General features: G+C 53.5%; 1 protein-coding gene across 1 annotated transcript in view; it reads left to right on the forward strand.

Moving 5' to 3' along the window:
- The window catches only part of CDH4 (cadherin 4), a gene marked incomplete at both ends in the record, with an annotated part of 569,293 nt that overhangs the window by 519,305 nt on the left and 23,617 nt on the right, over nt 1-26,371 (forward strand). Inside the window, one exon of the mRNA XM_079718954.1 lies at nt 21,495-21,632. Coding sequence (XP_079575080.1) covers nt 21,495-21,632 — 138 coding nt within the window. The remainder of the gene's footprint in view (nt 1-21,494; nt 21,633-26,371) is intronic.

The raw sequence follows: 26,371 nt of genomic DNA on the forward strand, positions 1-26,371 counted from the left end.
AGCCATGAGGAAGCTTCGTTTTCCTCATCTCAGAAATGGGAACATGTGTGTCCCCTGGGTGAGGCGTGTGCCATCCTGAGGCTGGAGGAACGCATCCCTGAAATGCATCTCTTAACCCCATGCCTGCCCCCGGCAACCTGGATTCTTAACCCTTTCCAGGGGGCACCCCAGGAGAGGCTCCACCCTGCCAGGTAAAACACAGGCCACCCAGCTAGATCTGAGCTGCAGACAAACACAGATCGTGTTTCCTGCAAGTGTGTCCCAAATACTGCATGGGACTTATTCATACCAAAAATTGTCAGTTGTTTGTGTGAAGTTACATATAACTGAACGGTCCCTGGTTTTCTTTGCCTCGTCTGGTAGCCTAGCCTGAGGCAGCCGCCCCACTCGGGCCCGGTGGGCCATCCCTCCTCCTCGGTGCCACAGCGGCACCTGACAGGGAGGGGCTGACAGGCAAAAAGGTCCCCGAGAGCCGCGCCTGCAGATCAGGGGGAGCTGGCCAGGCAGGTGGACGTGACGTGCGAGGGCCCTGCCCGGCTGGGCGAGCCATCGGGTCCCATCAGTGTGGCCGGCACCAAGCCGCCAGGGCTGTCACCGCGACACGACTCGCCCTGGAGCGGGAGCCATAGCACTCGCTCGGCCGTTGGAGGCCCCTCCTTCCCCGGGAACGAACCTGAACACCTGCTCCGCGGACACCGGAGGACGGGGAACATCCCAGTGGGTGTGCCGGGCAGTGCACCCTCACTTAAGGGAACCTGGTGGCCTCCTCCGCGCCTGCCCACTGCCAAGGCCCACCCTCACCCTGACCTCGTCCCTCACTTAAAGCAGACCCAGGACCTCCAGGGCTACCCACTGTCTCAGGCTCTTGGTCGCTGCAGAATCGCGTGGACCTTCCTCCTGGCTCCGGCGGTGACCCTCCTGCCCCATCCTCGCCCTGCGCCCCCGCGCGGCACCTGGCTGCCCGGCACCAGAGGGACCGGCAGGTGCTCCGGGACCGGCCCCGCCGAGTGGGCGGAAGCAGCCGGATGGCGCCTGGCTCCACCCCGCGTCCTCCGGCCTCCACCCGGCTCAGTCCTGCCCGGAGGCCTGGCCTCTCCTTTGGGGCGGCCGCTGGGCCAGTCATGCCAGCTGTGCACCCACCTCCCCCCCGAGCAGGTGGTTGCTGGATCTCAGGCGGGTCAAGTGAAAGTCTGTACTAACTAGCGCGTCTGCGGACCGTGGGCGGCAATGATCGCGAGACAGCTGCCGGCCGCTCCTCCTGGCCGCTTTCCCCGCTGCGCCACGAGGCCTCGGGCTTGGGGTGGGCAGCCTGGGAGGGCCCAGCCCGGGAAAGGACAGCCCCGGACAGAGGGAGCGGGGGAGGGTGGCGGGCAGGGCCAGCGCTCTGAGGCCCCGCCGCCCCGTGGCCTGCCCCCGACCACGCAGCCTTCAGCCTCGAGCCCTCCCCTCTCCGGCCGTCTGGTCCTTCCCATCTTCTCACCAGACGTCACCTCCTCAGGGAGGCCTCCCTGACCCTCTCTGCTCTCACTGAACCGGCCCAGTTCCTGCAGAGCCCAGCGCAGGGGAGATGCCATGTGGGCTTGTCTCCTCTACTGGGGGTTCCCTCCTGCCACAGGCTCGGGGGGCCAGGCCAGGCCTGAGGCTGGGCTCCGCGCCTGGTGCGTCGAAGCTGCTCGAGAAGTGGGAGCTGTTGGCGCCACCGCTGCCATGAGGGCCCCTGCTCCAGCGGGGACGGCACTGCTTGTTCCAAACCTGGACACACGCCCAGGGGTCTCCTGCCTCGGCCGGCCGCCTTTCCTCTTTCTGCTCAGGAATCCAGGCGCTTCAGTGTAGTCTCTGTTCATGGATAAGACGAGGCACAGAGAGGGAGGAAGCTTGCCCAGAGTCATACAGCGGGGAAGGGAAGGCTGGCATTTGAACGCAGGCGGCTCCCTGCCCTCAGCCTGTGCTGGGCCGCTGGCTGGGGCGGGGCGGGGGGACGCGGGGGGGGACGCGGGGGGCGGGGGGTGTGCTTTCCGCGATCTGCACCCTAGGCTCCGCCCTCCCTCCCCTCTTCCCCCGCCCCTTCCGCTCTCTCAGTCTCCATAGGGAGGGTTAACCTCCTGTAACCCTGGCCCCAGACTGAGCTTTTCCGGCCCAGAATTGAAGCGGGAACCATCTCCCACTGTGAGTCCGTCTGACTTCTTGGCACTTGGATGCACCCTCAAAACTGTCCCAAGTACCGGGGGGGATCCGTGTCCAGGCTTTGGGAATCTCAGACGGTCCATGGAGCCTGGAGTGGCCAGTGGAAAGGAGGCCCAGCTGCTGAGTGTGCGTGTGACGCTCCCTGGGGACAGAAGCACCTCCCGTGGGCCCGCGTGGCCCGTGTCACGTGCGTGGATCTCTCTCCCAGCACCTCTGCCTCCCGCTCTTGGGGCGGCGTGCCCATAAGGGAGCATGTGATCCGACGGGGGTGGCCAGTGTCCCCAGCTCCAGTTGAGGGGCAAGGAGAGACACGGGGAGGGGCCGAGACACGGCTCAGTCCCCAGGGCCCATGTCAGACGAGGTTAGCGCGAGGAGAGTGTGGACGGCTGAGCTGGAGGCCCAGAGGGAGGGGCCGCGCAGGGACCCAGGACCAGTGGGAGCTGGGAACGTGGGGACAGTGGCCTGGGGCTTGGAGCCATGCAGTGGGGTGGGCTGGAGGATAGGTGCGGGGGGCTCGCTCAAAGCCTCCCCCGAGGAGATGTGCATCCATGTGGGTGGCGGGGAGAGGGAGGGAGCAAGGTGATGTTTACTGAGTACCTACTGTGTGCCATGCACCCTCGTTACTAACTGCACTAAAGACAAGCCCTCTGGGGCAGCCAGTGTCCAGATGTTGGGGACACCGTCCACTACATTGTCCACTTTCTGTCCCGAGCTGCTCCCGTGGGTGGGACGCTGGGCCCCTCTGGCTGGCAGCGGCCAGTGTGTCTTGACTTGGAAACAGACATTGCGGGGCCTCAGCTGTGTGTTTGGTGATGAGGCCACGCCGGGCGCCCTGAAGGCTCCTCATGAGCTGGCACCCAGCCTGCCGCATCCTTCCCACCTGGTTCCCCCACGCGGCCACCGCCTCAGCTTCCGTGGCTTTGGCTGGACATCCACACGACCAGACGCGCAAAGGGCCATGTACAGCACCTCTCTTCTCTCTCTGAGGGATGCTGATGCCCTCAGAAAGATGTTTCTGTGAACAGAAACATCTTTGGGGGGGAAACCCTGCAGACACTTATTTCAGAATCAGCAGAATAACTCATGGTTAGGAAGGGGAAAATCCATAGACATAATTGCTGGCGTGTCTAATTAGGCAGCCCTATGTGAATTGAGCGTTTCTACATGACTAGAATGTCAGGAGAGCCTGGGATGATACGGGAGTGGCTGAGTGTCTCTCGTGTCATGTCATCGGAGGTGCTCTGGTGGGGCGGCGGGTGTCTCTGCTGTGTGACTTCCCTGGAGCCACCGCTGTTCTCAGACCCACTTCCTCGTGGTCCCTGGTGAAGTTTGCCCACGGGAGGGGGCCCGTCCTGCTCTGTCCTTGTGCCCGCTAGCTGCAGGCTGCTCACCTTCTTGAAACTTGTCCCAGACAAGGGCGGGCCGAATTCACGATCTCATGGTTCACAGGACTTTTAAGAAAGCAAAGCCAACACTTTCTATATTTTTCGCGGGTCTCCACCCTACGTGGTGATCAGATGAAACGATGTCACGGAGAGCGATGAGTGATGAAGACAGCTTCGTTCCAGGCCCGACGACTACCGTGGCCACTGCCGACTTCAGCTAATTTACTCCCATGACCCAGCTCAGGTGGAAAGTGGTCCTTTGGTGACAAGACAAGCATCACCCCCTTGCTTTCCGAGAAGCGTCGTGACAGGCCACATGGGAAATCCCGAAAATGTGCTTTCCTAGAAAATGAGCTCTTTGTAAGACTGTATCAGGGGTTGAGAGGTAGGGGGCAACGGTGGTCTTGGAAGAGGCGGAGTTCAGTGTGTCCCGCTGGCTGATTCTTGAATCGTTTTTACCGAACGCTGCTTTTAAGACACCAAATGCGGCTTTGCAGTCTCAGAGAAAAAAATTACCGATTGCAGCAAATGTGCCAGTGGCCCGCCTCACATTGGGTTCTCACCCCTGAAGTCATTGCTCTCCCCCAAAAAAAGAGAATAGAGGGAAGAAGAAAAGTAGCCCAAGGCAGGTCTCGGGCCTCCAACTTCCCTCTGAGACTGGCCTCGCCCGGCCATCTGAGGGTGTCCTGACTCACGGGACGGTCTCGCAAACACGGAGTCCTGAGCTCCAAGGGGCAGGACGTTCCAGAAGAAACCCGCTGGGCTCTTCTCTTGGCATCTTTCAGGGAGAGTTTTAACCGCTGAGATGGTGCAGGGAAGCGTCTCAGGTGACCAGGGTGTAAGTGCCCGGGGACCAGTGTCGGGGCTGCAGCTGCGCTGAGGACTTCCCCAGCAGAGACGTGAGCATCTAGAGCACACGGGGGCGCTGCCCTTAACACATCTGGTTCCCAGCCATTTCCAGGGCGTCCCAGACGCCACCTCCTGCGGCCTCTACTTAACATTGTCCCAGGAAGAAATAAGCCCCAGAGAAAGCAGAAGACAGCATTTCCTTTAAAGAATGGGAAAAAATGCAAAATGAAAGGCCCTGTCTGAGCTGAGTTCCCCGTTGGACTCTCTCCACATGGTACGGAGCCATCAAAGCCATGTATGCAGCCCACGGAGCACGCCCGGGAGCGGCTCAGGCCCTCAGCCCCGTGTCTGCTTTCTGGGGCCTCCCAGCACACAGTGTGACTGCAGGTGGTGCTTTCCCAGCCACACCTGTTCACTGAGCCAGGCTGGGACCTGCATCCGTCCTCGAGCATCAGCTCAGGGATGCGGCGTCTGTGGTGGGGAAGCAGGCCTGACACTGTCCCCAGGGGCTCATGGCTCCAGGCTGCAGAGGGGCTATGGAGGCAGGTCCAGGGCTGGGCCTCCCATGAGAGCAGCTGGGGGCTGCCCCCCATGGATGGCGGGATGGTGGTCAGACCTTGGGATGGGAGCTCTGGCCGGACCACCCGGCCATCACCCACCTTTCCCCTGCTTCTCCCCGACCCCAGCCAGACCTGCCCACCTTCTCCAGGAAGCCCTCGCTGCTTTCTCGCTCCTTTGCATCCCCCTCCTCTGCCTCTCCCTCGGAGGCCTGGCTGGAGGGCAGGGGCCCGGGGAGGCCACTCTCTCACTGTACGTTGCACTGTGTCTACCCTACACCTGGTGCAGGTAGAGTAGGGCCCAGGCAGCCGTGCAAGAGGAAGGTGAGGGCGTGCCAAGTGGGAACGGTGCAGCCAAAGGTGAAGACAAGCGCGGACGGCATGAACTCTGACCCCTGAAGTGGGCAGGAGCCGAGGGGTGTGAGGGTTCTGGACACGGGGGTCCCAGCACAGGAGTCTGACCCCTTCTGGCTCCCGAGGAGGGCAGAGGTCAGAGCAGTGCTGGCTGGGGGTCGGCCACATCTGAGCAGCTGTTTTTGTACAGAAAGTTTTATTTGCACACAGCCATGCCCACTCATTTACACACATGGCTGCTTTCCTGATGCAACGGCGGACACTACCTGGCCCCAGAGCCACTCCTGGGTGATACCATGGTGGCCGGTTCCTTATGCAGCAGGAGCAGGGATTTCACCTGTGCCCTTGGCTGCTTGTTGTCAGCCAGATACAGGGTCTCAAACCAGCAGCATAGAGACAGATTCAGCCCCAAGATGTGTTTTCTTATTGTCTTTTTGTTGTTGTTGTTTAAACTTGGCCAACATTTAAGGGGACTTTTGTATACAAATCCCAATTTCTGGATTAACGTTCAGAGGCTCTGGATGCCAGGCTGGCTTTCACCGAGGCAGCAAGAGGCTGGCCTATGCCTGGCAGTGCCCCCGGTCCATCCTCCTGGCGGCTCCAGACTCCAGGCCCCAGGCCAGCTCCTGCTTCTCTTAAAAGCCACGATGAAGGGCTTCCCTGGTGGCGCAGTGGTTGAGAGTCTGCCTGCCGATGCAGGGGACACGGGTTCATGCCCCGGTCTGGGAAGATCCCACATGCCGTGGAGCGGCTGGGCCCGTGAGCCATGGCCGCTGAGCCTGTGCGTCCGGAGCCTGTGCTCCGCAACGGGAGAGGCCACAGCAGTGAGAGGCCCGCGTACCGCAAAAAAAAAAAAAAAAAAAAGCCACGATGAAGAGTGGGGACGAAAGAGGGAGAAGGGCCGTGCGTCTCAAGGAAAGGGAGCACGTGGACTTCCTGGCAGAAGGGGTGGGCGGCCCTACGTGTTCACTCTGCCAACGACACGTGTAGGACCCAGCATGCAGCTTCCCCACACCCTTCAGTGGCCAGGACCTCCTCCCCGCCGAGTCTGTCCGCAAACTCACCTGGCTGGCCCATCGAGGTACCCTGTTTCTTCCTTTTTTGCATCTCACCCGCACCCTGGCACTGGGCCAAAGCTGCCGCCACCTCCTGCTTAGACCAGGATGGCACCCGCCCAGGCGGTTCCCAGCCCCGCCCCCGCCCTACAGTCTGTCCTCAGTCAGCAGCCCGGCGATCGTGTCCACATGCAAATCTGGTCATCGCCGCCTTATCAAACCCTCCTGTGCCTTCCCATCTCCCCAGAGTGGAGTCCACGTGGCCCCTGCTCCCTCTCCACCCTCCAGCGCCTGCTTCCCCGCTCACTGGCCGCCGCCTGGCCACAGTGAGCCCCTGCCCCAGGGCCTTTGCACTGCCTTCCCTCTGCCCACAGCATCTCTCCCCCAGATACCCAGCGGCTGGCTAACCTAGCATCCCCTCGGCAGGGAAGCCTGCCTGGTCACCCTGTGTAAGCTAACGCCCCACCATCCTCTGCTTCTTTTCTCTGCCTTAGTTTTCTGCACAGCCTTTGTCACCATCTGCTGTGACACGTTTTGCTTATTTATCGGCTGTTTCCTCCCCTAGAGCTGTGGTTCTCAGTCAGGGTGATTTCCCCCCAGGGACATTGCCATGTCTGGGGACAGTTTGGGTTGTCACAGCTGTGACTGGGGGGGGGTGCTTCTGGCATCGGGCGGGTGGGGGCCAGGGATGCTACTCAACACCCTGCAGTGCACAGGACGTCCCCCCAACACACACACAGGCCCAAATGGCCAGGCCCCACGGAATCCTGGGCTTGCAGACACCAGGGGCACAGCCCCTCCACAGGCAAGTGCGAGGTGTGTGTGAGCGGCCATAGCTGCCCCTCCCCGCCCAGTGCAGGTGTTTGTGTCCGTGACCTGGAGTGCGTCGTCCGGAGGGGCCCCGAGGAGGAGAAACCGAGGTGGTCTCATCTCCCTGGACCAGACGGGACCTCCCGTGTCCCCGCCGTTCACCCCCGAGGCCACTCCGCACTCAACTTCTCCCCAGATTTCCAGACTCATAAGATCCTCAGCGGTCATTCCTGGCCGTGCAGCATCCCTCTGTGTCCAGCAGAGGGAGAGGGAGGGAGGAGGAGAGAGAAGAAGGAAAGAGGAGGAGACAGACAGACATAGACAGCAGGACTGGCCGCCACCAGCTGGGTGAGCTGCACCAGGGTGGGCCCTGGGCTGCAGGTCCCTGGGGGCCCCACGAGGCAGTAGTGCCGGCACCTGGAGGTGTCATTCGGGTGCCACGAAGTGCACCCTGTTCACGTGCGCAGTTTGGTGGCGTTTGGCACCCTCGCAGCACCATGCACCCTCCACTGCCGTCTGTTCCGGGGTGTTTCCGCGTGGCCGCCTCTGACCTGCCCTCCTGATGGAATGCCGTGCTCTGTACGTTCTGCTACAACCTGTGGGCCTTTGCACGTCTGGCCACTTTTGTTGAGTGCCACGGTTTCAGGTTCATCGCATTGTAGCCGGGGTCAGTGCGTCGCTCCTTTTCCCGGCTGCATCACATTCCACCGTACAGACAGGCCACGTTTTGCTCATCCCCTCGTCTATTGGTGGATGTTTGGGCTGCTTCCCCCGTGACAGGAGCTGCTGTGAACACAGGTACAGCACCTGCCTGAACACCTCTTCCTGTTCTCTCGGGTGCACACGTAGCCGTGGACTTGAGGTCATAACATGTAACTTCCCGAGACCCGCAGCCAGTTTTCCACGGAGGCCACACTCCCCACGCCTTTTGGGATAAGTCTCAATGCGCTTGAGTGAACCAGGTCGTCAGTCTTGGAGCCCCTCCTCTCCCAGGGCCCATCTCGTGGGTCCCCAGTCATGTTCTCGGGCCCCGAGCGGACACCCGAGGGCTGAGCACACGAGAACCAGACACGGGCAGGAGCCCGGCCCTTGGTGTGTTCTGTCTCCCAGCAGTGACCCTCGGCACCAGGCACAGGCTGACCCAGCCCCAGCAGCAGCGGGGACGGTGGGGTCCAAGCTGCACCGCTGGCTGCGTGTCCTGGCAGCCCTGCGTGGAGAGGGCTGAGAGCGCGCAGGGTGCGGGAATCTTTGATGCTTTTCTAGGGCAGGCCAGCCAGATACATTATTGATGGATGTTCTGCAAAATTTAAATGCTGAGCTACGGGGAGGTGAGTGAAAACCCCGGGGACACCCGCTTGCGGTTTTCTTCCCTCCTCTTGAACTTGAAAACAGCAAATCGCGTTTTAATGAACTCACTGCGGCACCACTGCTGCCCGGCTCCAGGGGATCTGCACCTGGCAGGAGCAGGGGGTACTGCTGGGCAGCGGCCCAGGCTGGCCGGCGGGGGCACCTGCTCGGTACACCCACAGATGGCAAGCGGCTGTCACCAGCCATCCTTCAGCGGGCCGTCCACTCGCCCACACACCTCCTTCCCGCTCCACTGGGGTGGGCGTGTCGATGGGGAGAGCAAAGGTGGAGGAGGAACGCCGGCCGGTCCAGAGCTGGGCCCAGGCTCATCTCTTAGTCCCAGGAAGCCGGTTGCTGGGATCCAGCCTCCAACCGCCAGGCCCCAGGCACACGGCTCACCAGCCCAGACCCTGAGGGAGCCACCTGGCCCACCGAAGACGGTGTGGTCACCTGCAGAGTGGGGAGGGTGTGATGCCCCACTCCCCAGGGCTGGTCAGAGGTTGGGGTGGATGCTGAGTGGGGTCTGTGGAGTCACCAGCAGGCGGCGCTAGAGCGGCACCAAAAACAGCCCCAGGCAGTCCGTTCCCGCAGGGCTCCCTCACCTGGCCTCGCGTAAACCGTGAAATGCACAGTAAGGACAAGGATCAAGGCCCGGAGGAAGGCTTTTTATTTATTTATTTATTTTATATTTAATTTTTGAGCTTTAATGGTGGACATTAAACATGACATAAACTAAGGATTTAGGTATAAAATACCTATTTTTAGAGGTGCATTTTAAGATTCTGAAAGGAAGTTCAAGGTGCCATTTATGTTTGCTTTCATTGTTGTTCTGTTTATCTATTTCTACATTACCACCATCTCATATTGATTCTTTTTTTTGAATTTTATTTTTTTATACAGCAGGTTCTCATTAGTTATCCATTTTATATATATTAGTGTATATATGTCAATCCCAATCTCCCAATTCATCCCACCACCACCCCACCGTGCCACTTTCCCCCCTTGGTGTCCATACGTTTGTTCTCTGCATCTCTGTCTCTATTTCTGCCTTGCAGACCAGTACATCTGTACCATTTATCTAGGTTCCACATATATGCATTAATATACGATAATTTGTTTTTCTCTTTCTGACTTACTTCACTCTGTATGACAGTCTCTAGATTCATCCACATCTCTACAAATGACCCAATTTCGTTCCTTTTTATGGCTGAGTAATATTCCATTGTATATATGTACCACAACTTCCTTATCCATTTGTCTGTCGATGGGCATTTAGGTTGCTTCCATGACCTGGGTATTGTAAATAGTGCTGCAATGAACATTGGGGTGCATGTGTCTTTCTGAATTATGGTTTTCTCTGGGTATATGCCCAGTAGTGGGATTGCTGGGTCATATGGTAATTCTATTTTTAGATTTTTAAGGAACCTCCATACTGTTTTCCATAGTGGCTATATCAATTTACATTCCCACCAACAGTGCAAGAGGGTTCCCTTTTCTCCACACCCTCTCCTGCATTTGTTGTTTGTAGATTTTCTGATGATGCCCATTCTAACTGGTGTGAGGTGATACCTCATTGTAGTTCTGATTTGCATTTCTCTAATAATTAGTGATGCTGAGAAGCTTTTCATGTGCTTCTTGGCCATCTGTATGTCGTCTTTGGAGAAATGTTTATTTAGGTCTTCTGCCCATTTTTGGATTGGGTTTGTTTTCTTAATATTGAACTGTATGAGCTGTTTATATATTTTTGGAGATTAATCCTTTGTCCATTGATTCATTTGCAAATATTTTCTCCCATTCTGAGGGTTGTCTTTTCGTCTTGTTTATGGTTTCCTTTGCTGTGCAAAAAGCTTTGAAGTTACATTAGGTCCCATTTGTTTATTTTTCTTTTTATTTCCATTACTCTAGGAGGTAGGTCAAAAAGGATCTTTCTGTGATTTATGTCAAAGAGTGTTCTTCCTATGTTTTCCTCTAAGAGTTTTATAGTGTCCGGTCATACATTTAGGTCTCTCATCCATTTTGAGTTTATTTTTGTGTATGGTGTTAAGGAGTGTTCTAATTTCATTCTTTTATCTGTAGCTGTCCAGTTTTCCCAGCACCACTTATTGAAGAGACTGTCTTTTCTCCATTGTATATCCTTGTCTCCTTTGTCATACATTAGTTGACCATAGGTGCGTGGGTTTATCTCTGGGCTTTCTATCTTGTTCCATTGATCTATATTTCTGTTTTTTGTGCCAGTACCATATTGTCTTGATTACTTTAGAGTCTGAAGTCAGGGAGTCTGATCGCTCCAGCTCCGTTTTTTTCCCCTCAAGACTGCTTTGGCTATTCAGGTCTTTTGTGTCTCCATACAAATTTTAAGATTTTTTGTTCTAGTTCTTTAAAAAATGCCATTGGGGGCTTCCCTGGTGGCGCAGTGGTTGAGAGTCCGCCTGCTGATGCAGGGGACATGGGTTCGTGCCCCAGTCCGGGAAGATCCCACATGTGGCGGAGCGGCTGGGCCTGTGAGCCATGGCCACTGAGCCTGCATGTCCGGAGCCTGTCCTCCGCAACGGGAGAGGCCACAACAGTGAGAGACCCGTGTACCGCAAAAAATAAAAAAATAAAAAATAATAAAAAATAAAAAATGCCATTGGTAGTTTGATAGGGATTGCATTGAATCTGTAGAATGTTTTGGGTAGTATAGTCATTTTCACAATATTGATTCTTCCAATCCAAGAACATGGTATATCTCTCCATCTGTTGGCATCATCTTTAATTCCTTTCATCAGTGTCTTATGGTTTTCTGCATACAAGTCTTTAGTCTCCCTAGGTAGGTTTATTCCTGGGTATTTTATTCTTTTTGTTGCAGTGGTGAATGGGAGTGTTTCCTTAATTTCTCTTTCAGATTTTTCATCGTTAGTGTATAGGAATGCAAGAAATTTCTGTGCATTAATTTTGTATCCTGCTACTTTACCAAATTCATTCATTAGCTCTAGTAGTTTTCTGGTGGCATCTTTAGGATCCTCTATGTATAGTATCATGTCATCTGCAAACAGTGACAGTTTTACTTCTTCTTTTCCAATTTGTGTTCCTTTTATTTCTTTTTCTCCTCTGATTGCCGTGGCTAGGACTTCCAAAACTATGTTGAATAATAGTGGCAAGAGTGGACATCCTTGTCTTTTTCCTAACTTAGAGGAAATGCTTTCAGTTTTTCACCACTGAGAATGATGTTTGCTGTGGGTTTGCCGTATATGACCTTTATTATATTGAGGTAGGTCCCCTCCATGCCCACTTTCTGGAGAGTTTTTATCATAAATGTGTGTTGAATTTTGTCAAAAGCCTTTTCTGCATCTATTGAGATGATCATATGGTTTTTATTCTTCAGTTTGTTGATATGATGTATCATATTGATTGATTTGCGTGTATTGAAGAATCCTTGCATCCCTGGGATAAACCTCACTTGATCATGGTGTGTGATCCTTTTAATGTGTTGTTGGATTCTGTTTGCTAGTATATTCTTGAGGATTTTTGCATCTATATTCATGAGTGATATTGGTGTGTCATTTTCTTTTTTTGTAGTATCTTTGTCTGGTTTTGGTATCAGGGTGATGGTGGCCTCATAGAATGAGTTTGGGAGTGTTCCTTCCTCTGCAATTTTTTGGAAGAGTTTGAGAAGGATGGGTGTTAGCGCTTCTCTAAATGTTTGACAGAATTCACCTGTGAAGCCATCTAGTCCTGGACTTTTCTTTGTTGGAAGATTTTTAATCACAGTTTCAATTTCATTACTTGTGATTGTTCATATTTTCTGTTTCTTCATGGTTCAGTCTTGGAAGGTTATACCTTTCTAAGAATTTGTCCGTTTCTTCCAGGTTGTCCATTTTATTGGCATAGATTCACTTGTAGTAGTCACTTATGATGCTTTGTATTTCTGCAGTGTCTGTCGTAACTTTTCCTTTTTCATTTCTAATATTATTGATTTGAGTCCTCTCCCTCTTTTTCTTGATGAGTCAGGCTAATGGTTTATCAACTTTGTTTATCTTCTCAGAGAACCAGCTTTTAGTTTTATTGATCTTTGCTCTTGTTTTCTTGTTTCTATTTCATTTATTTCTGCTCTGATCTTTATGATTTCTTTCCTTCTGCTAACTTTGGGTTTTGTTTGTTCTTTCTCTAGTTCCTTTAGGTGTAAGGTTAGATTGTTTATTTGAGATGTTTCTTGTTTCTTGAGGTAGGCTTGTATAGCTATAAACTTCCCTCTTAGAACTGCTTTTGCTACATCCCATAGGTTTTGGATCGTTGTGTTTTCATTGTCATTTTTCTCTAGGTATTTTTTGATTTCTTCAGTGATCTCTTGGTCATTTAGTAACGTATTGTTTAGCTTCCAGATGTTTGTGTTTTTTATGTTATTTTCCCTGTAATTGATTTCTAATCTCATAGCGTTGTGGTCAGAAAAGATGCTTGATATGATTTCAGTTTTCTTAAATTTATTGAGGCTTGATTTGTGACCCAAGGTGTGATCTATCCTGGAGAATGTTCCGTGCGCACTTGAGAAGAAAGTGTGATCTGCAGTTTTTGGATGGCGTGTCCTATAAATATCAATTAAATCTATCTGGTCTGTTGTGTCATTTAAAGCTTGTGTTCCCTTATTAATTTTCTGTTTGGATGATCTGTCCATTGGTGTAAGTGAGGTGTTGATGTCCCCCACTATTACTGTGTTACTGTCGACTTCCTCTTTTATAGCTGTTAGCAGTTGCCTTATGTATTGAGGTGCTCCTATGTTGGGTGCATATATATTTATAATCATTATATCTTCTTCTTGAATTGATCCCTTGATCATTATGTAGTGTCCTTCCTTGTCTCTTGTAACATTCTTTATTTTAAAGTCTATTTTATCTGATATGAGTATTGCTACTCCAGCTTTCTTTTGATTTCCATTTGCATGGAATATCTTTTTCCGTCCCCTCACTTTCAGTCTGTATGTGTCCCTAGGTCTGAAGTGGGTCTCTTGTAGACAGCATATATATGGGTCTTGTTTTTTGTATCCATTCAGCAAGCCTGTGTCTTTTGGTTGGATCGTTTAATCCATTCACATTTAAGGTAATTATCGACATGTATGTTCCTATCACCGTTTTCTTAATTGTTGTGGGTTTGTTTTTGTAGGTCCTTTTCTTCTCTTGTGTTTCTCACTTAGAGAAGTTCCTTTAGCATTTGTTGTAGAGCTGGTTTGGTGGTGCTGAATTCTCTTAGCTTTTGCTTGTCTGTAAAGCTTTTGATTTCTCCATCGAATCTGAATGAGATTCTTGCCGGGTAGATAATCTTGGTTGTAGTTTCTTCCCTTTCATCACTCTAAGTATGTCATGCCACTCCCTTCTGGCTTGTAGAGTGTCTGCTGAGAAATCAGCTGTTAACCTTTTGGGAGTTCCCCTGTATGTTATTTGTTGTTTTTCCCTTGCTGCTTTCAATAATTTTTCTTTGCCTTTAATTTTTGCCAATTTGATTACTATGTGTCTCGGCATGTTTCTCCCTGGGTTTATCCTGTATGGGACTCTCTGAGCTTCCTGGACTTGGGTGGCTATTTCCTTTCCCATGTTAGGGACGTTTTCAACTATAATGTCTTCAAATATTTTCTCGGGTCCTTTCTCTCTTCTCCTTCTGGGACCCCCTATAATGCAAATGTTGTTGCATTTAATGTTATCTCAGAGGTCTCTCAGGCTGTCTTCATTTCTTTTCATTCTTTTTTCTTTCTTCTGTTCCATGGCAGTGAATTCCACCATTCTGTCTTCCAGGTCACTTATCCGTTCTTCTGCCTCAGTTACTCTGCTGTTGATTCCTTCTAGTGTATTTTCCATTTCAGTTATTGTACTGTTCATCTCTGTTTGTTTGTTCCTCAGTTCTTCTAGGTCTTCATTAAACATTTCTTGCATAGTCTCGATCTTTGCCTCCATTCTTTTTCCAAGGTCCTGGATCATCTTCACTATCATTATTCTGAATTCTTTTTCTGGAAGGTTTCCTATCTCCTCTTCATTTAGTTGTTTTTCTTGGGTTTTATCTTGTTCCTTCATCTGGTACATAGCCCTCTGCCTTTTCATTTTGTGTATCTTTCTGTGAATGTGGTTTGTGTTCCACAGGCTGCAGGACAGTAGTTCTTCTTGCGTCTGCTGTCTGCCCTCTGGTGGATGAGGCTATCTAAGAGGCTGTGCAAGCTTCCTGATGGGAGGGACTGGTGGTGGGTAGAGCTGACTTGTTGCTCTGCTGGGCAGAGCTCAGTAAAACTTTAATCTGCTTGACTGCTGATGGGTGGGGCTGGGTCCCCTCCCTGTTGGTTGTTTGGCCTGAGGCGCCCCAGCACTGGAGCCTACTCTGCTCTTTGGTGTTGGAGGGTCTCCCACCCTAACCCAGGTGGTCCTGTCTCGATCCTTACCTTCACTTTATGTACAGAGGCCCTATTTCCATGTTCTGAGGCTCCTGATGGGACTTAGATTTGGGTTTGTCTTTATTGCCCCCAAAGAATAGCCTCTGTGATCCCTGCTGGCCGACGAGACCAGGGTGGGAACAGAGGTGGGTGGCCGAGGCCCCAGCAGCCAAGCACTGTCCGTCTCAGGCCCACCCGCTGTGGCCCATGCATGACCCGTTTAGGGTGAAGCTGCCCGCGCCGGACAGTGGGCTCCTGCGCCGTGATCATGTGTGTTTTCTTCCCTGTGACAGCCCGTACAAAGCAGGGCCTGGGTGGCAAAGGTGAATTTGTGGTCAGATGGGAGACCCAGCTGGCTCCCTCCTGCTCTGCGTCCCCAGCTCCCACCTCCAGAACCCCCAGGCTGGCCGGAGCCTTCCACGTCGGGGCTGGCAGAGCCTGTGCGTGCCCCGCAGTGGGACTCTGGGTGCCTCAGCCCTGCAAGGGCAGCCAGCCAGCCTTGAGGCGGTCTCCCTTCAACACTGACCCCCAGGAGCCCACTCCCCCATTCCGCCTGCTGAGCTCTGGAAACATCTCTGCTGCCAGACCTGTGGTGTGGGTCAGCCCGAGGGGCATCCCTGATGCCCACCCCCGTCCTGTGCCCGGCTGCCCTGGGGCAGACCGGTCCAAGCTGTGCCCCCGGCCTTGCTGAGCTGTGCCCACAGACAGTCACCGCCAGCACCCAGGGGAGGGCGGCACTGTCCCCGCCACCCGCGGACAGCGTGCAGGCGTGTTCTAGACGCCGGGGAGACGGCACTGAGTGTGAAGTCCTGGGCTCTGGAGCCCTGCTCGTGGGGCAGGAGCCGGCGGAGGGCGGCCGCGCTGACGCTGAGAAGAGAAGCAGAGTCTCGGGAGAGCGGGCGGCCGGCAGGGGGAGCGGCCGCGGGGCAGCGTTTGTATTTTATTCGGGGAGGCAGGGAAGGCCTTGCTGATGGGGGCGAGCGGAGTGCTGGGGCAGGCGCAACAGCCCTGCACTGGCCTGGAGGGCACCGTGGCTTTGGGGGGCAGCAGGGAGGCCCTGTGGGTGGCAGCGGAGGAGAGAGCGTGCGGCCAGCGGGCCCCGCCTGCCCCGGGACTGGTGGCCTGTCGGCCTCTGCTTCCGCCCAGGGAGCAGAACCAGGATGGGTCCCAGCGGAGCAGCCCTGGGACGCGCTCCGTGTCAGCCGACCAGCCGGGGTGGACCAGCCGGCGTGGGGCGGGCCCCTCTCAGCCTGCGTGTCTCTCCACATGGCGAGAGGTGGCGGGCAGCCACTGCGGGGGGACGTCGCGTGGCTCCGTCGGCCTGGGCCCCCCCACGTGCTTCGTGCACTGGGCCTGGACATTCACAGATGGACCTTTAAAAATACACAGTCGTGTTTAGGACTAATTTCTATTTGTGGCAGTAGATGCTCGTTTGCCATTTATAGCAGCGGCATAAACCGCTTCTAAATGTGTTTATTGAAGTACAAGAACGCCTTAGCTGTAAGGGATAATCTAAGACAGAACTGGACGGAGGGCATGCTGTCTGTCTACACTGTGGGGGTGACTCTGGCGAGGCTAGACGGCGGAGCCCCCACCACGACACCCCGACTGAGGCCACGACAGTCGGGCCCCGAGTCTGCCCCTCAGGCCCCATCGGTGCCCCAGAGGGTCGGGGACAGTGGTGCTGGGAAAACATCAGCAGAATCCTGTTCTCTTCCTGCATTAGGTGCCCGGTTGTCCCACTGTTCTTCCCGTGATAATGTCCCTCACAAAAAGAATGACAGTAACAGGGGGGACAGTCAGACCCCCTGCTGTGGCAGAGGACAGAAACCAGCTCTGACCGGATCAAACAAAACAGAGGAATGACTGGCTCATGTAATTGAACACAAAGGGCACCTTCAGGCCTAGCTGGATCCGGGATGCTCTGGGTAGGACCCTCGCCGAGGGCACATGGGGACCTGAGGTTTGGGTTTGGTTTGTCGGTCCACCCACCCTGGCACTGGTACTGTCCCCAGCCTGTCGCTGCCATGTCCCACCTGAGGCAGCGGTGACCAGAGATGACCAGCTGCCTTTGATGGGCAAGAGGGAGGGGCACTTATTCCCTGCTGGGGTCACGAAGGAGGGACCCCTGCCCTGAGCGAGGTCCTGATGTCAAGGGCCCGATGGATTTCTGAGCATGCACTTGTCCACACACATGGAGGTGGATCCTGACCGTGCAGCTGTCAGGGGGAAGCGGGTTAAGGATGGCGCTGCCATGCCCTTGGGTACCTTCTGTGCCACATTCAGAAAGAGGCCTACTAGCATCTTGGCTGACGTCGCTGCCTGGGCAACACGGAGCCGTCTGTATTCATCCGTCACAGAGGCGCCAACCCGCATCAGGAACCCAGTGGCCACTCCAGCAGCCTCTGGTTTGCTGTGTGCCACTGGGGACATCACGAGACTCAGCGTCCCCACCTGTGAGATGGGGCAGGGCCACATCACCAAAAGAGTGAGCAGGAAAGGAAAGCACTTCCCAGCCCGGGACAGTCGCCGTGCTTCTCCCCCTCACCTGCCCCAACACCACCCCAACCCTGGGGACCCACATCGTGCCTGTCCCCGCTTCCCTCTCTGGTGAGTGCCACACTCTCCTTTCAAGAACTGGCTCTGCTGGCACCTCCAGGGGAAGCCTCTCCCCGCTCCCTGAGTTCGTTTATCTCGTGAGCAGCTGAGAGGACCTCGCCACCTCACTGGGTGGTTGTGATCCACCTAACAGAGGGAGGGGTCCCTATAAATGAAGGGTGGATGGATGAAGGATGGATGGGTGGATGGATGGATGGATGATGGGTGGATGGGTGGATGGGTGGATGGATGAAGGGGGGGTGGATGAGTACTTGGGCAGGTAGATGGACGACGGAGAGAGGAAGAAGGGAAGGAGGCAAGAGTTAATCTTTTGTGAGAAAACTTTCAAAGTGTGACGTAGCGGGCCTCCCTGGTGGCGCAGTGGTTGAGGGTCTGCCTGCCAATGCAGGGGACACGGGTTCGTGCCCCGGTCTGGGAGGATCCCACATGCCGCGGAGCGGCTGGGCCCGTGAGCCATGGCCGCTGAGCCTGCGCGTCCGGAGCCTGTGCTCCGCAACGGGAGAGGCCACAGCAGCGAGAGGCCTGCGTACCGCAAAAAACAAAAAAAAAAAAGTGTGACGTAGCGCCCAAGCAGTTGTAAGCTATTTCTTTCATTTTTTCATGTCTCCTTGGGTGCAGGTTCTAACCACGTTCACAAAAAAACATCAGCTGTTTAGACGTGCGCTCAGTTCACGTCACGAGCACGGACCGAGTGCGTTCTGTGCACCGGCTCCAGGCTGGGCTTCCAGGGGCCCAGCCTGAGTGGGAGGCCGGCCTCGGGGTGCTCTCCGTCTCCGAGGAGAGTCAGGCCCATGTTTGTTGAGTGACTGTCAGAGGGGCTGATGCCAAGGACTGTGGGGCTGTGAGGAGGGCAGGTCCATTCTGCGGCGGGGGAGGGGGTCCCCTGGAGGCACCGTCACAGCCGGTTCTTGGCAGCGGGAACGGGGGCCCAGCACAAGGTGGGTCCCCAGGGTCTGGCCGGTGTCAGAGCTGGTGAGGGGGGAAGAGCAGTGACTGTCCTGGTCTTGGAACTGCTTTCCTGCCACGATTTCGGGCACGTGGCCTTGCCCCATCTCCCAGGTGGGGACCCTGAGCCCAGCACGGCACCGGGGCCCCTGCCCTCTCGCCCCACTTAGGAGCCTGTTCAGGGGCCCCAATGTGCTCACTCTCCTCCTCCAGATATTTCAGCCCTTGAAGGGATGCCCCAGCTGTGTGCCGAGGAGCTGTTTCCTGCTCCTCTGAGAGGCTCACTCCTGGGGGGGAGGCCTCTTGGAATAAGAGCCAGGGCGGGGTGGGGGGTAGGGGAGTTAGCACCGCCGCCCCCCAGCTGCACGCCGGCCCTGGGCACATGGACTGCGGCGCTGACAGAGGTGGAGGCCGGGCATCCGTCTGGGTGGGAGGCAGTGTGAGCCCCCTCAGCCACCTCCCAGCTCTGGTCCACACCCTCCACTCAGCCCTCACTCATCCTGTCACCTCTGGGCAGAACAGCCCACCACCTCCTGGAAGCCTCCCTGGTTTCCCCGGCCCTCATTCCCTGAGAAGTTTGTGGCATCACCGTGAGGCCTGTCCGGGAGGCACCTGGTCTGTGATGCCTGATGTCAGAGCCCAGGGCCACCAAACGTCTTGTTTTTTTATTGAAGTACAGTTGATTTACAACGTTGTGTTAGTTTGAGGTGTGCCGCAAAGTGATTCAGTTATACATATATAAAGCCATATATCCTTTTTCATATTCTTTCCCATTATGGTTTATTACAGGATATCAAATATAATTCCCCGTGCCATACAGTAGGAACTTGTTGATTATTTATTTTATATACAGTAGTGTGAATCTGTTAATCCCGAACTCCTAATTTATCCCTCCCCTCCCTTTCCCCTTTGGTAAGTTTGTTTTCTGTGTCTGTGAGTCTGTTTCTGGTTTGTAAATAAGTTCATTTGTACCTTTTTTCTTTAAGATTCCACATGTAAGTGATATCATATGATATTTGTCTTTCTTTGACTTACTTCACTTAGTATGATCAACTCTAGGCCCATCCATGTTGCTGTAAATGGTATTATCTCATTCTTTTTTATGGCTGAGTAGTATTCCATGTATATATGTACCACATCTTCTTTATCCATTCATCTGTCCATGGACATTTAAGTTGCTTTCATGTCTTGGCTATTGTATAGAGTGCTGCTGTGAACATTGGGGTGCACACGTATCTTTTCGGGTTATGGTTTTCTCCGGGAATATGCCCAGGAGTGGGATTGCAGGATCATACAGTAACTCTGTTTTTAGTTTTTTAAAGGAACCTCCATACTGTTCTCCATTGGTTGTACCAATTTACATTCTCACCAACAGTGTAGGAGGGTTCCCTTTTCTCCACACCTTCTCCAGCATTTGTTGTTTGTGGACTTTTTGATGATGGCCATTCTGACTGCTGTGAGGTGGTATCTCTTTGTAATTTTGATTTGCATTTCTCTAATAATTAGCGATGTTGAGCATCTTTTCACGTGCCTCTTGGCCATTTATATGTCTTCTTTGGAGAAATGTCTATTTAGGTCTTCTGTGCATTTTTTGATTGGGTTGTTTGGTTTTTTGTTATTGAGTTGTGAGCTGTTTGTATATTTTGGAGATTAAGCCCTTGTCGGTCGGTCGCATCATTTGCAAATATTTGCTGGCAGTCTGTAGGTTGTCTTTTCATTTTGTTTATCATTTCCTTTGCTGTGCAAAAGCTAACATTTGTTTATTTTTGCTTTTATTTCTATTGCCTGGGGAGACTGACCTAAGAAAACATTGCTACGATTTATGTCAGAGAATGGTTTGCCTGTGTTCTCTTCTAGTTTTATGGTGTCACGTCTAAGTCTTCAAGCCATTTTGAGTTTATTTATGTGTATGGTGTGAGAGGGAGTGTTCTAATTTCATTGATTTACACGCGGCTGTCCTGCTTTCCCCACATGGGCTGTGGGTCTGGGAAGGAGAGAGGGAGATGGAGGGACTCATGGATGGAGGAGTGGATGGAGGGAGGGAGAGAGAGTGGCAGTTTGTGACCGTCTGCTGTTTATAGTTCCTGCCAGAGCCCCCAGGGATCCTGAGCACGTTTCCCAGAATCATGGGGCTGAGAAGTGGGCTCTTCCCTGAACCTCTCAGGGGAGCGGGACTTGGGATCGTTCATTCCTTGGAGGCATTTCAGAAGGTCCCTTTCTGCCCTGGACCCCAGAACCCTCCCTCCCTAATGGTGCCAGTGAGAGGTGGGCTGTGGTCCCAGCAGAGAGCTGCCCACCAGGCTCGTCCTCACCTGTCACAGTGGAAACACCTGCGGCCTCTGCTCAGAACAGGGGTGTGGAAAGGCCCCCTCTGCTGACCTGGGGTTGCTGCACCAGTGGGTCCAAGTGAGGGCTGGGGGGCCCCTTCAGCGCCCAGTGAAATTCGCTGTCCCCATGAAGCATCATTTGCCTTTAAAAATTCACACCTGCATCTGAACGCTAACCAGTCCTTCCAGGCTGTGTTCAGACACAGAGTGTGCTGGTGTCTGTGTGCCTGCAGAGAGAGGGGAGACGGCTTGACTTTCCTTCTCCTGTTTGAATTTCTGGACTGAGGCTGAACTAGACACTGAGGATGCTAAAGAAATGAGGTCCCTGCAGACACACGTCTGGGGGTCGCCCCTCTTTCCAAACTGTCCACCCCTGGTCTGGCAAACCCAGCACAGCGTGCCGTGTGGTCCAGGCCCCCTTTTCCTTCTTTCTACCTCGATCTACACCCGTGGAAGCCAGGCACTGAGATGTAGGCAGAGACCTCGCCACCCACCACAAGTGAGAACTTTCTTCTGCCAGGTCACCTGCCGAGCGCCCTGCAGCCAGCACCCCCGGGCAGGAAGGGGACCCCGCTGAGTCCGTCCGGGGAATGTATTTCTTTAATGAAAGTATAAACAGCCTGTAAACTAAAGCCCAAACTGATGCTCTGGTCCTCCCCCTCATCCCCTTCTAGAAAGTTCAGCAGTACACAGTCATTGTTCAAGCCACAGACATGGAAGGAAACCTGAACTATGGCCTCTCCAACACGGCCACAGCCATCATCACGGTGACAGACGTGAACGACAACCCGCCCGAGTTCACTGCCAGCACGGTGAGTGCACGTCCCCTCAGAGACAGTTCCCGGGCGTTCGGGTTGCTTCTCTCTCTGCTGCCACCTGATGGAAGGAGCTTGACAGACAAATAGACAGACAGGCTGTTAACAAAGGCCCCGAGCGGCGGGGGTCTGAGCAAGAGAGGAGCCCCAGGGGTCTGCATGCCCCAATACTGAGCACTAGCTGCCACCTGGAGAGGCTCCCAGGACACTCCTCCTGAATCCGGAGGAGTTGGCCAGCGGTGTTTGGGCTCCAGGGTCAGCCAGTGTGGGGTGTGTGCATGGCTGCGTGCGAGGCAGGGCTGTCTGGGGATGCCTGGGGACAGGGCAGGTCCCTGCAGCAGGACCGTAGCTGGCCCTCCACGGCCCACCATCAGCAGGGGGGCAGCGGGGCGTGGGGGACACATTGTACGTCCTGCCCCTTCAGGCACGGCCGGCGGGCTGTGACCAGGCCACGTGCCAGGCTGCCCAGACCCTAAATGACCGCAGGAACGCCCTAGCGGCAGAGCTGAGGGATCACAGAGCCACGAGTCACTGGCTCCCACTTCCTCTGAATTCCAGAGGAGCTGCGCCTTTGGGGCCACGCCCCCCGGAGTGGGGCTGCTGACAGGATGGGAACATATACCCACCCTGCGGGTGCCCATCCAGAAATGCGGCAGATGCAGGGGGCCAGATGGGCAGAGGGGAGGGTCAGCGAGGACTCCCAGGGCAGTGCTGGGAGGTGGAGGCTGCCCCTCCCCCCGAGGGGTCAGGGCTGCCTTCTCTGAGCCTCACCCCCACCCCCACGGCACCGAGTGGATGAGAGAGTAACAGCAGTACAGTAACAAGAGAACTGGAGCGCGAGGCAAGCTGTGGAGCTACGCCCCCCCCACCCCGCTCCACCAGGCAGCAGCCTGGGCTTCCTGGTCAACCTCTGGTCCCCACCAGCCCCATGAGGCTCGGGACCCAGTTATGGAGGAGGATGCTGAGGCTCAGAGAGGCTAAGTCACTTGTCCAGAACCACTCAGCCCACTAGTGGAGCAGCTGGGGTTGAGCCCCAGAAGCTGTGCTCTCATGCCACAGTGTGGGGGTGGGTACAGAGGGGAGACCCCTCATTCTCCCAGTGTGGGTGGGCCAGCTTGCCGTGAAGGCATCTCTCAGGCCAGAGCCCCTCGCAGGGAGCCCCACCACAGCGTCCCCGCGTGCCCTCATCCTGCTTCCCCACCACCCCGCAACAGGCTCCAAATTCTGGAGTCCCCAAATCGCACATCCCTGCAATGAGGCATCTCAGAGTCCTAGGCTCTGTGTCCGGCTGGACCAAGCCAGAGGAGGGCAGCCTCAGCCATGAGGGCACAGCGCCATCTGGTGGGAAGATGGCAGGTCACCTCACTTGAGAGGGAGCCGCTCAGGCCTCTGCCCCCTGGTTAGGTGGGATGGCTTCCGTTCTGTTTGCTCGCCACGGCCAGTGGGCAGTGGCAGGAAGGGCTCGGGAGCAGCGTCCCAGGGGGTCTGGACATGAGGAGAGCAGCTCATTGCTCGCTGCACTGAGGTCTGACGTGCCTACAGTATGAGGCACAAATCTTGAGTGAAACCTTCCCCCCGGCCGGCAGCAACCCAGGCCCATCGTCCAAGGTGAGCTTTACCTGTTCTAGGACGTCATATAAACGGAGTCACACAGAACACACGATTCCCTGTAGCCTCCCATCCGGTGGCATAAGGCCCCTGGGATCCTTCTTTGTTGTTGTATCAGTTCAGTCAGATAGGGCCCCGCCCATCTGGGTTTTTTCTGTTCTCAGCTTGGACCCTTTGGAACTTTTAGGAACAAGTTTTCATTGCCTCACCCGGCTTCACTTAATCATTATCTATCTATCTCTTTTTTAAAAATTAGCTTGAGTATGTGGTTAGGTAATTCACACGCACGGTACAGCACCTTAAAAGGTATAAAATGACTTACTTTGAGGAGGAGCCCCTTGTGTTTTCACTCCGACCCTTGCGTTGTTTTTGGTTTTTCCACTTATATGTCTTGAAGACCTTTCCATATCCACAGATTCCGAACGGCCTTGGAATTTTTTCAACATGTGTTTAGAAATAATTTCAAGCTCACAGAAAAGTTGCAAGAATAGAAACAGGGAAAAGAATAGCCTCACAGAGAGAAGACAAGATGGTGGAGTAGAAGGCCTTGAGCTCACCTCCTAACACAAAAGCACCAAAATCACAACTAACTGCTGAACAGTCAATCATCAATAAAAAAAGAAAGACTGGGGCTTCCCTGGTGGTGCAGTGGTTAAGAATCGCCTGCCAATGCAGGGGACACAGGTTCGAGCCCTGGTCCGGGAAGATCCCACATGTTGCGGAGCAACTGAGCCCGTGTGCCTGGAGCCCATGCTCCACAACAGAAAGCCACCACAGTGAGAAGCCCGTGCACCACAACGAAGAGTAGCCCCCGCTCGCCACAACTAGAGAAAGCCCACGTGCGCAGCCAAAAATAAAATAAATATAAAAAAATAAAAAAGACTGGACCCAGCCAAAAAGGATATTCTACATCCAAGGATATAAAGAAGAAACCACAACAGGATGGTAGGAGGGGCACACTCAGAATATTATCAAATCCCATACCCCCTGGGTGGGCAGTTCACAAACTGGAGAATAATTATATCACAGAAGTTCACCCACAGGAGTGAGAGTTCTGAGCCCCAACTCAGGCTCCCCAGCCTGGGGGTCTGGCATCAGGAGGAGGAGCCCCCAGAGCATTTGGTTTTGAAAGCCAACAGGGCCTGACTGCAGGAGCTCCACTGGACTCCACAGCTCCACAGGGAAGCAGAGACCCCACTCTTGGAGGATGCACAAAAGGTATGACATGTACTGGGTCCCCAGGGCAAGGGCAGTGACTTCATAGGACATGGGGCTGGATCTACCTGCTGCTCTTGATGGATGTCCGGGAGTGTATGTGAACTGTCGAGGAGGCAGACATCTCACCAGCACCAAGACCTGGCCCCACCCAACAGCCTGGCTCCAGCACCGGGATGCCTCAGGCCAAGCAACCAGCAGGGCAGGAGCTCAGCCTCACTCAACAGCAGACAGGCTGCCTGAAGACTTCCTGAGCCACAGCCACCCCTAGACACACCTCTTGACACGGCCCTGCCCACCAGAGGGACTAGACCCAGCTCCACCCCCACAGTGGGCAGGCACCAGTCCCTCCCACCAGGAAGCCTGCACAAGCCCCACAAGCCCCTTAGACCAGCCTCACCCACCAGGGGGCAGACACCAGCAGCAAGAGGAAATACAACCCTGCAGCCTGCGGACGGAAACTGCAATCACAGAAAGTTAGTTAGACAAAATGAGATGGCAGAGGAATATATCCCAGACGAAGGAACAAGGTAAAACCCCAGAAGAACAACTAAGTGAAGTGGAAATAGGCAATCTACCAGAGAAAGACTTCAGAGTAATGATCATAAAGATGATCCAAGATCTCAGAAAAAGAATGGATGCACAGAGTGAGAAGATACAAGAAATTTTTAACAAAGAATTAGAAAATATAAAGAACAACCAGAATTGAAGAGTATAATAACTGAAAAGAAAAATACACTAGAAGGAATCCATAGCAGACTAAATAAGGCAGAAGAATGGGTAAGTGAGCTGTAAGACAGAATGGGGCAAATCACCACTGTGGAACAGGATAAAGAAAAAAAAATGAAAAGAAAGAAGGACAGGTTAAGAGACCTCTGGGACAACATTCAACACACCAACATTTGCATTATAGGGGTCCCAGAAGGAGAAAAGAGAGAGAAAGAGCCTGAGAAAATATTTGAAGAGATAATAGCTGAAAATTTCCCTAACATGGGAAGGTAAACAGTCACCCAAGTCTAGGAAGCACCGAGTGTCTGATACAGGATAAACCCAAGAGGAACGTGCCAAGACACATAGAAATCAAACTGACAAAAATTAAAGACAAAGAGAAAATATTAAAAGCAACAAATAACATACAAAGGAATCCTCATAAGATTATCAGCTGAATTTCTTCAGCAGAGACTATGCAGGCCAGAAGGGAGTGGCAGGATATATTTAAAGTGATGAAAAAACCTACAAGCAAGAATACTCTGCCTAGCAAGGCTCTCATTCAGATTTGATGGAGAAATCAAAAGCTTTATAGACAAGCAAAAGCTAAGAGAATTCAGCACCTCCAAACCAGCTTTACAACAGACACTAAAGGAACTTCTCTAAGTGGAAAAGAAAAGGCCACAACTAGAAACAAGAAAATGATGAAATGGGAAAGCTCACCAGTAAAGGCAAACATACAGTAAAGGTAGGAAATCATCCACACACAAGTATGATATCAACACCAGCAGTCGTAAGAAGAGGAGAGTACAAATGCAGGATACTGGAAGTGTGTTTGAAATTAAGAGATCAGCAATTTAAAACAATCATATATTTATATAGACTGCTGTATCAAAACCTCATGGTAACCACAAACCAAAAATCTATAATAGATATACACACAAAAAAGAAAAAGGAATCCAAACACAACACTAAAGATAGTCATCAAATCATAAGAAGAGAGAAGAACAAAAGAGGAAAGGAAGAAAAAAGACCTACAAAAACAAATCCAAAACAATTAACAAAATGCCAATAAGAACATACATATCAATAATTACCTTAAATGGGGGCTTCCCTGGTGGCGCAGTGGTTGAGGGTCTGCCTGCCGATGCAGGGGACACGGGTTCCTGCCCCGGTCTGTGAGGATCCCACATACCGCGGAGCAG

The sequence above is a fragment of the Hyperoodon ampullatus genome (assembly GCF_949752795.1).
Source record: "Hyperoodon ampullatus genome assembly, chromosome: 14".
Taxonomy (NCBI): Eukaryota; Metazoa; Chordata; class Mammalia; order Artiodactyla; family Ziphiidae; genus Hyperoodon; species Hyperoodon ampullatus.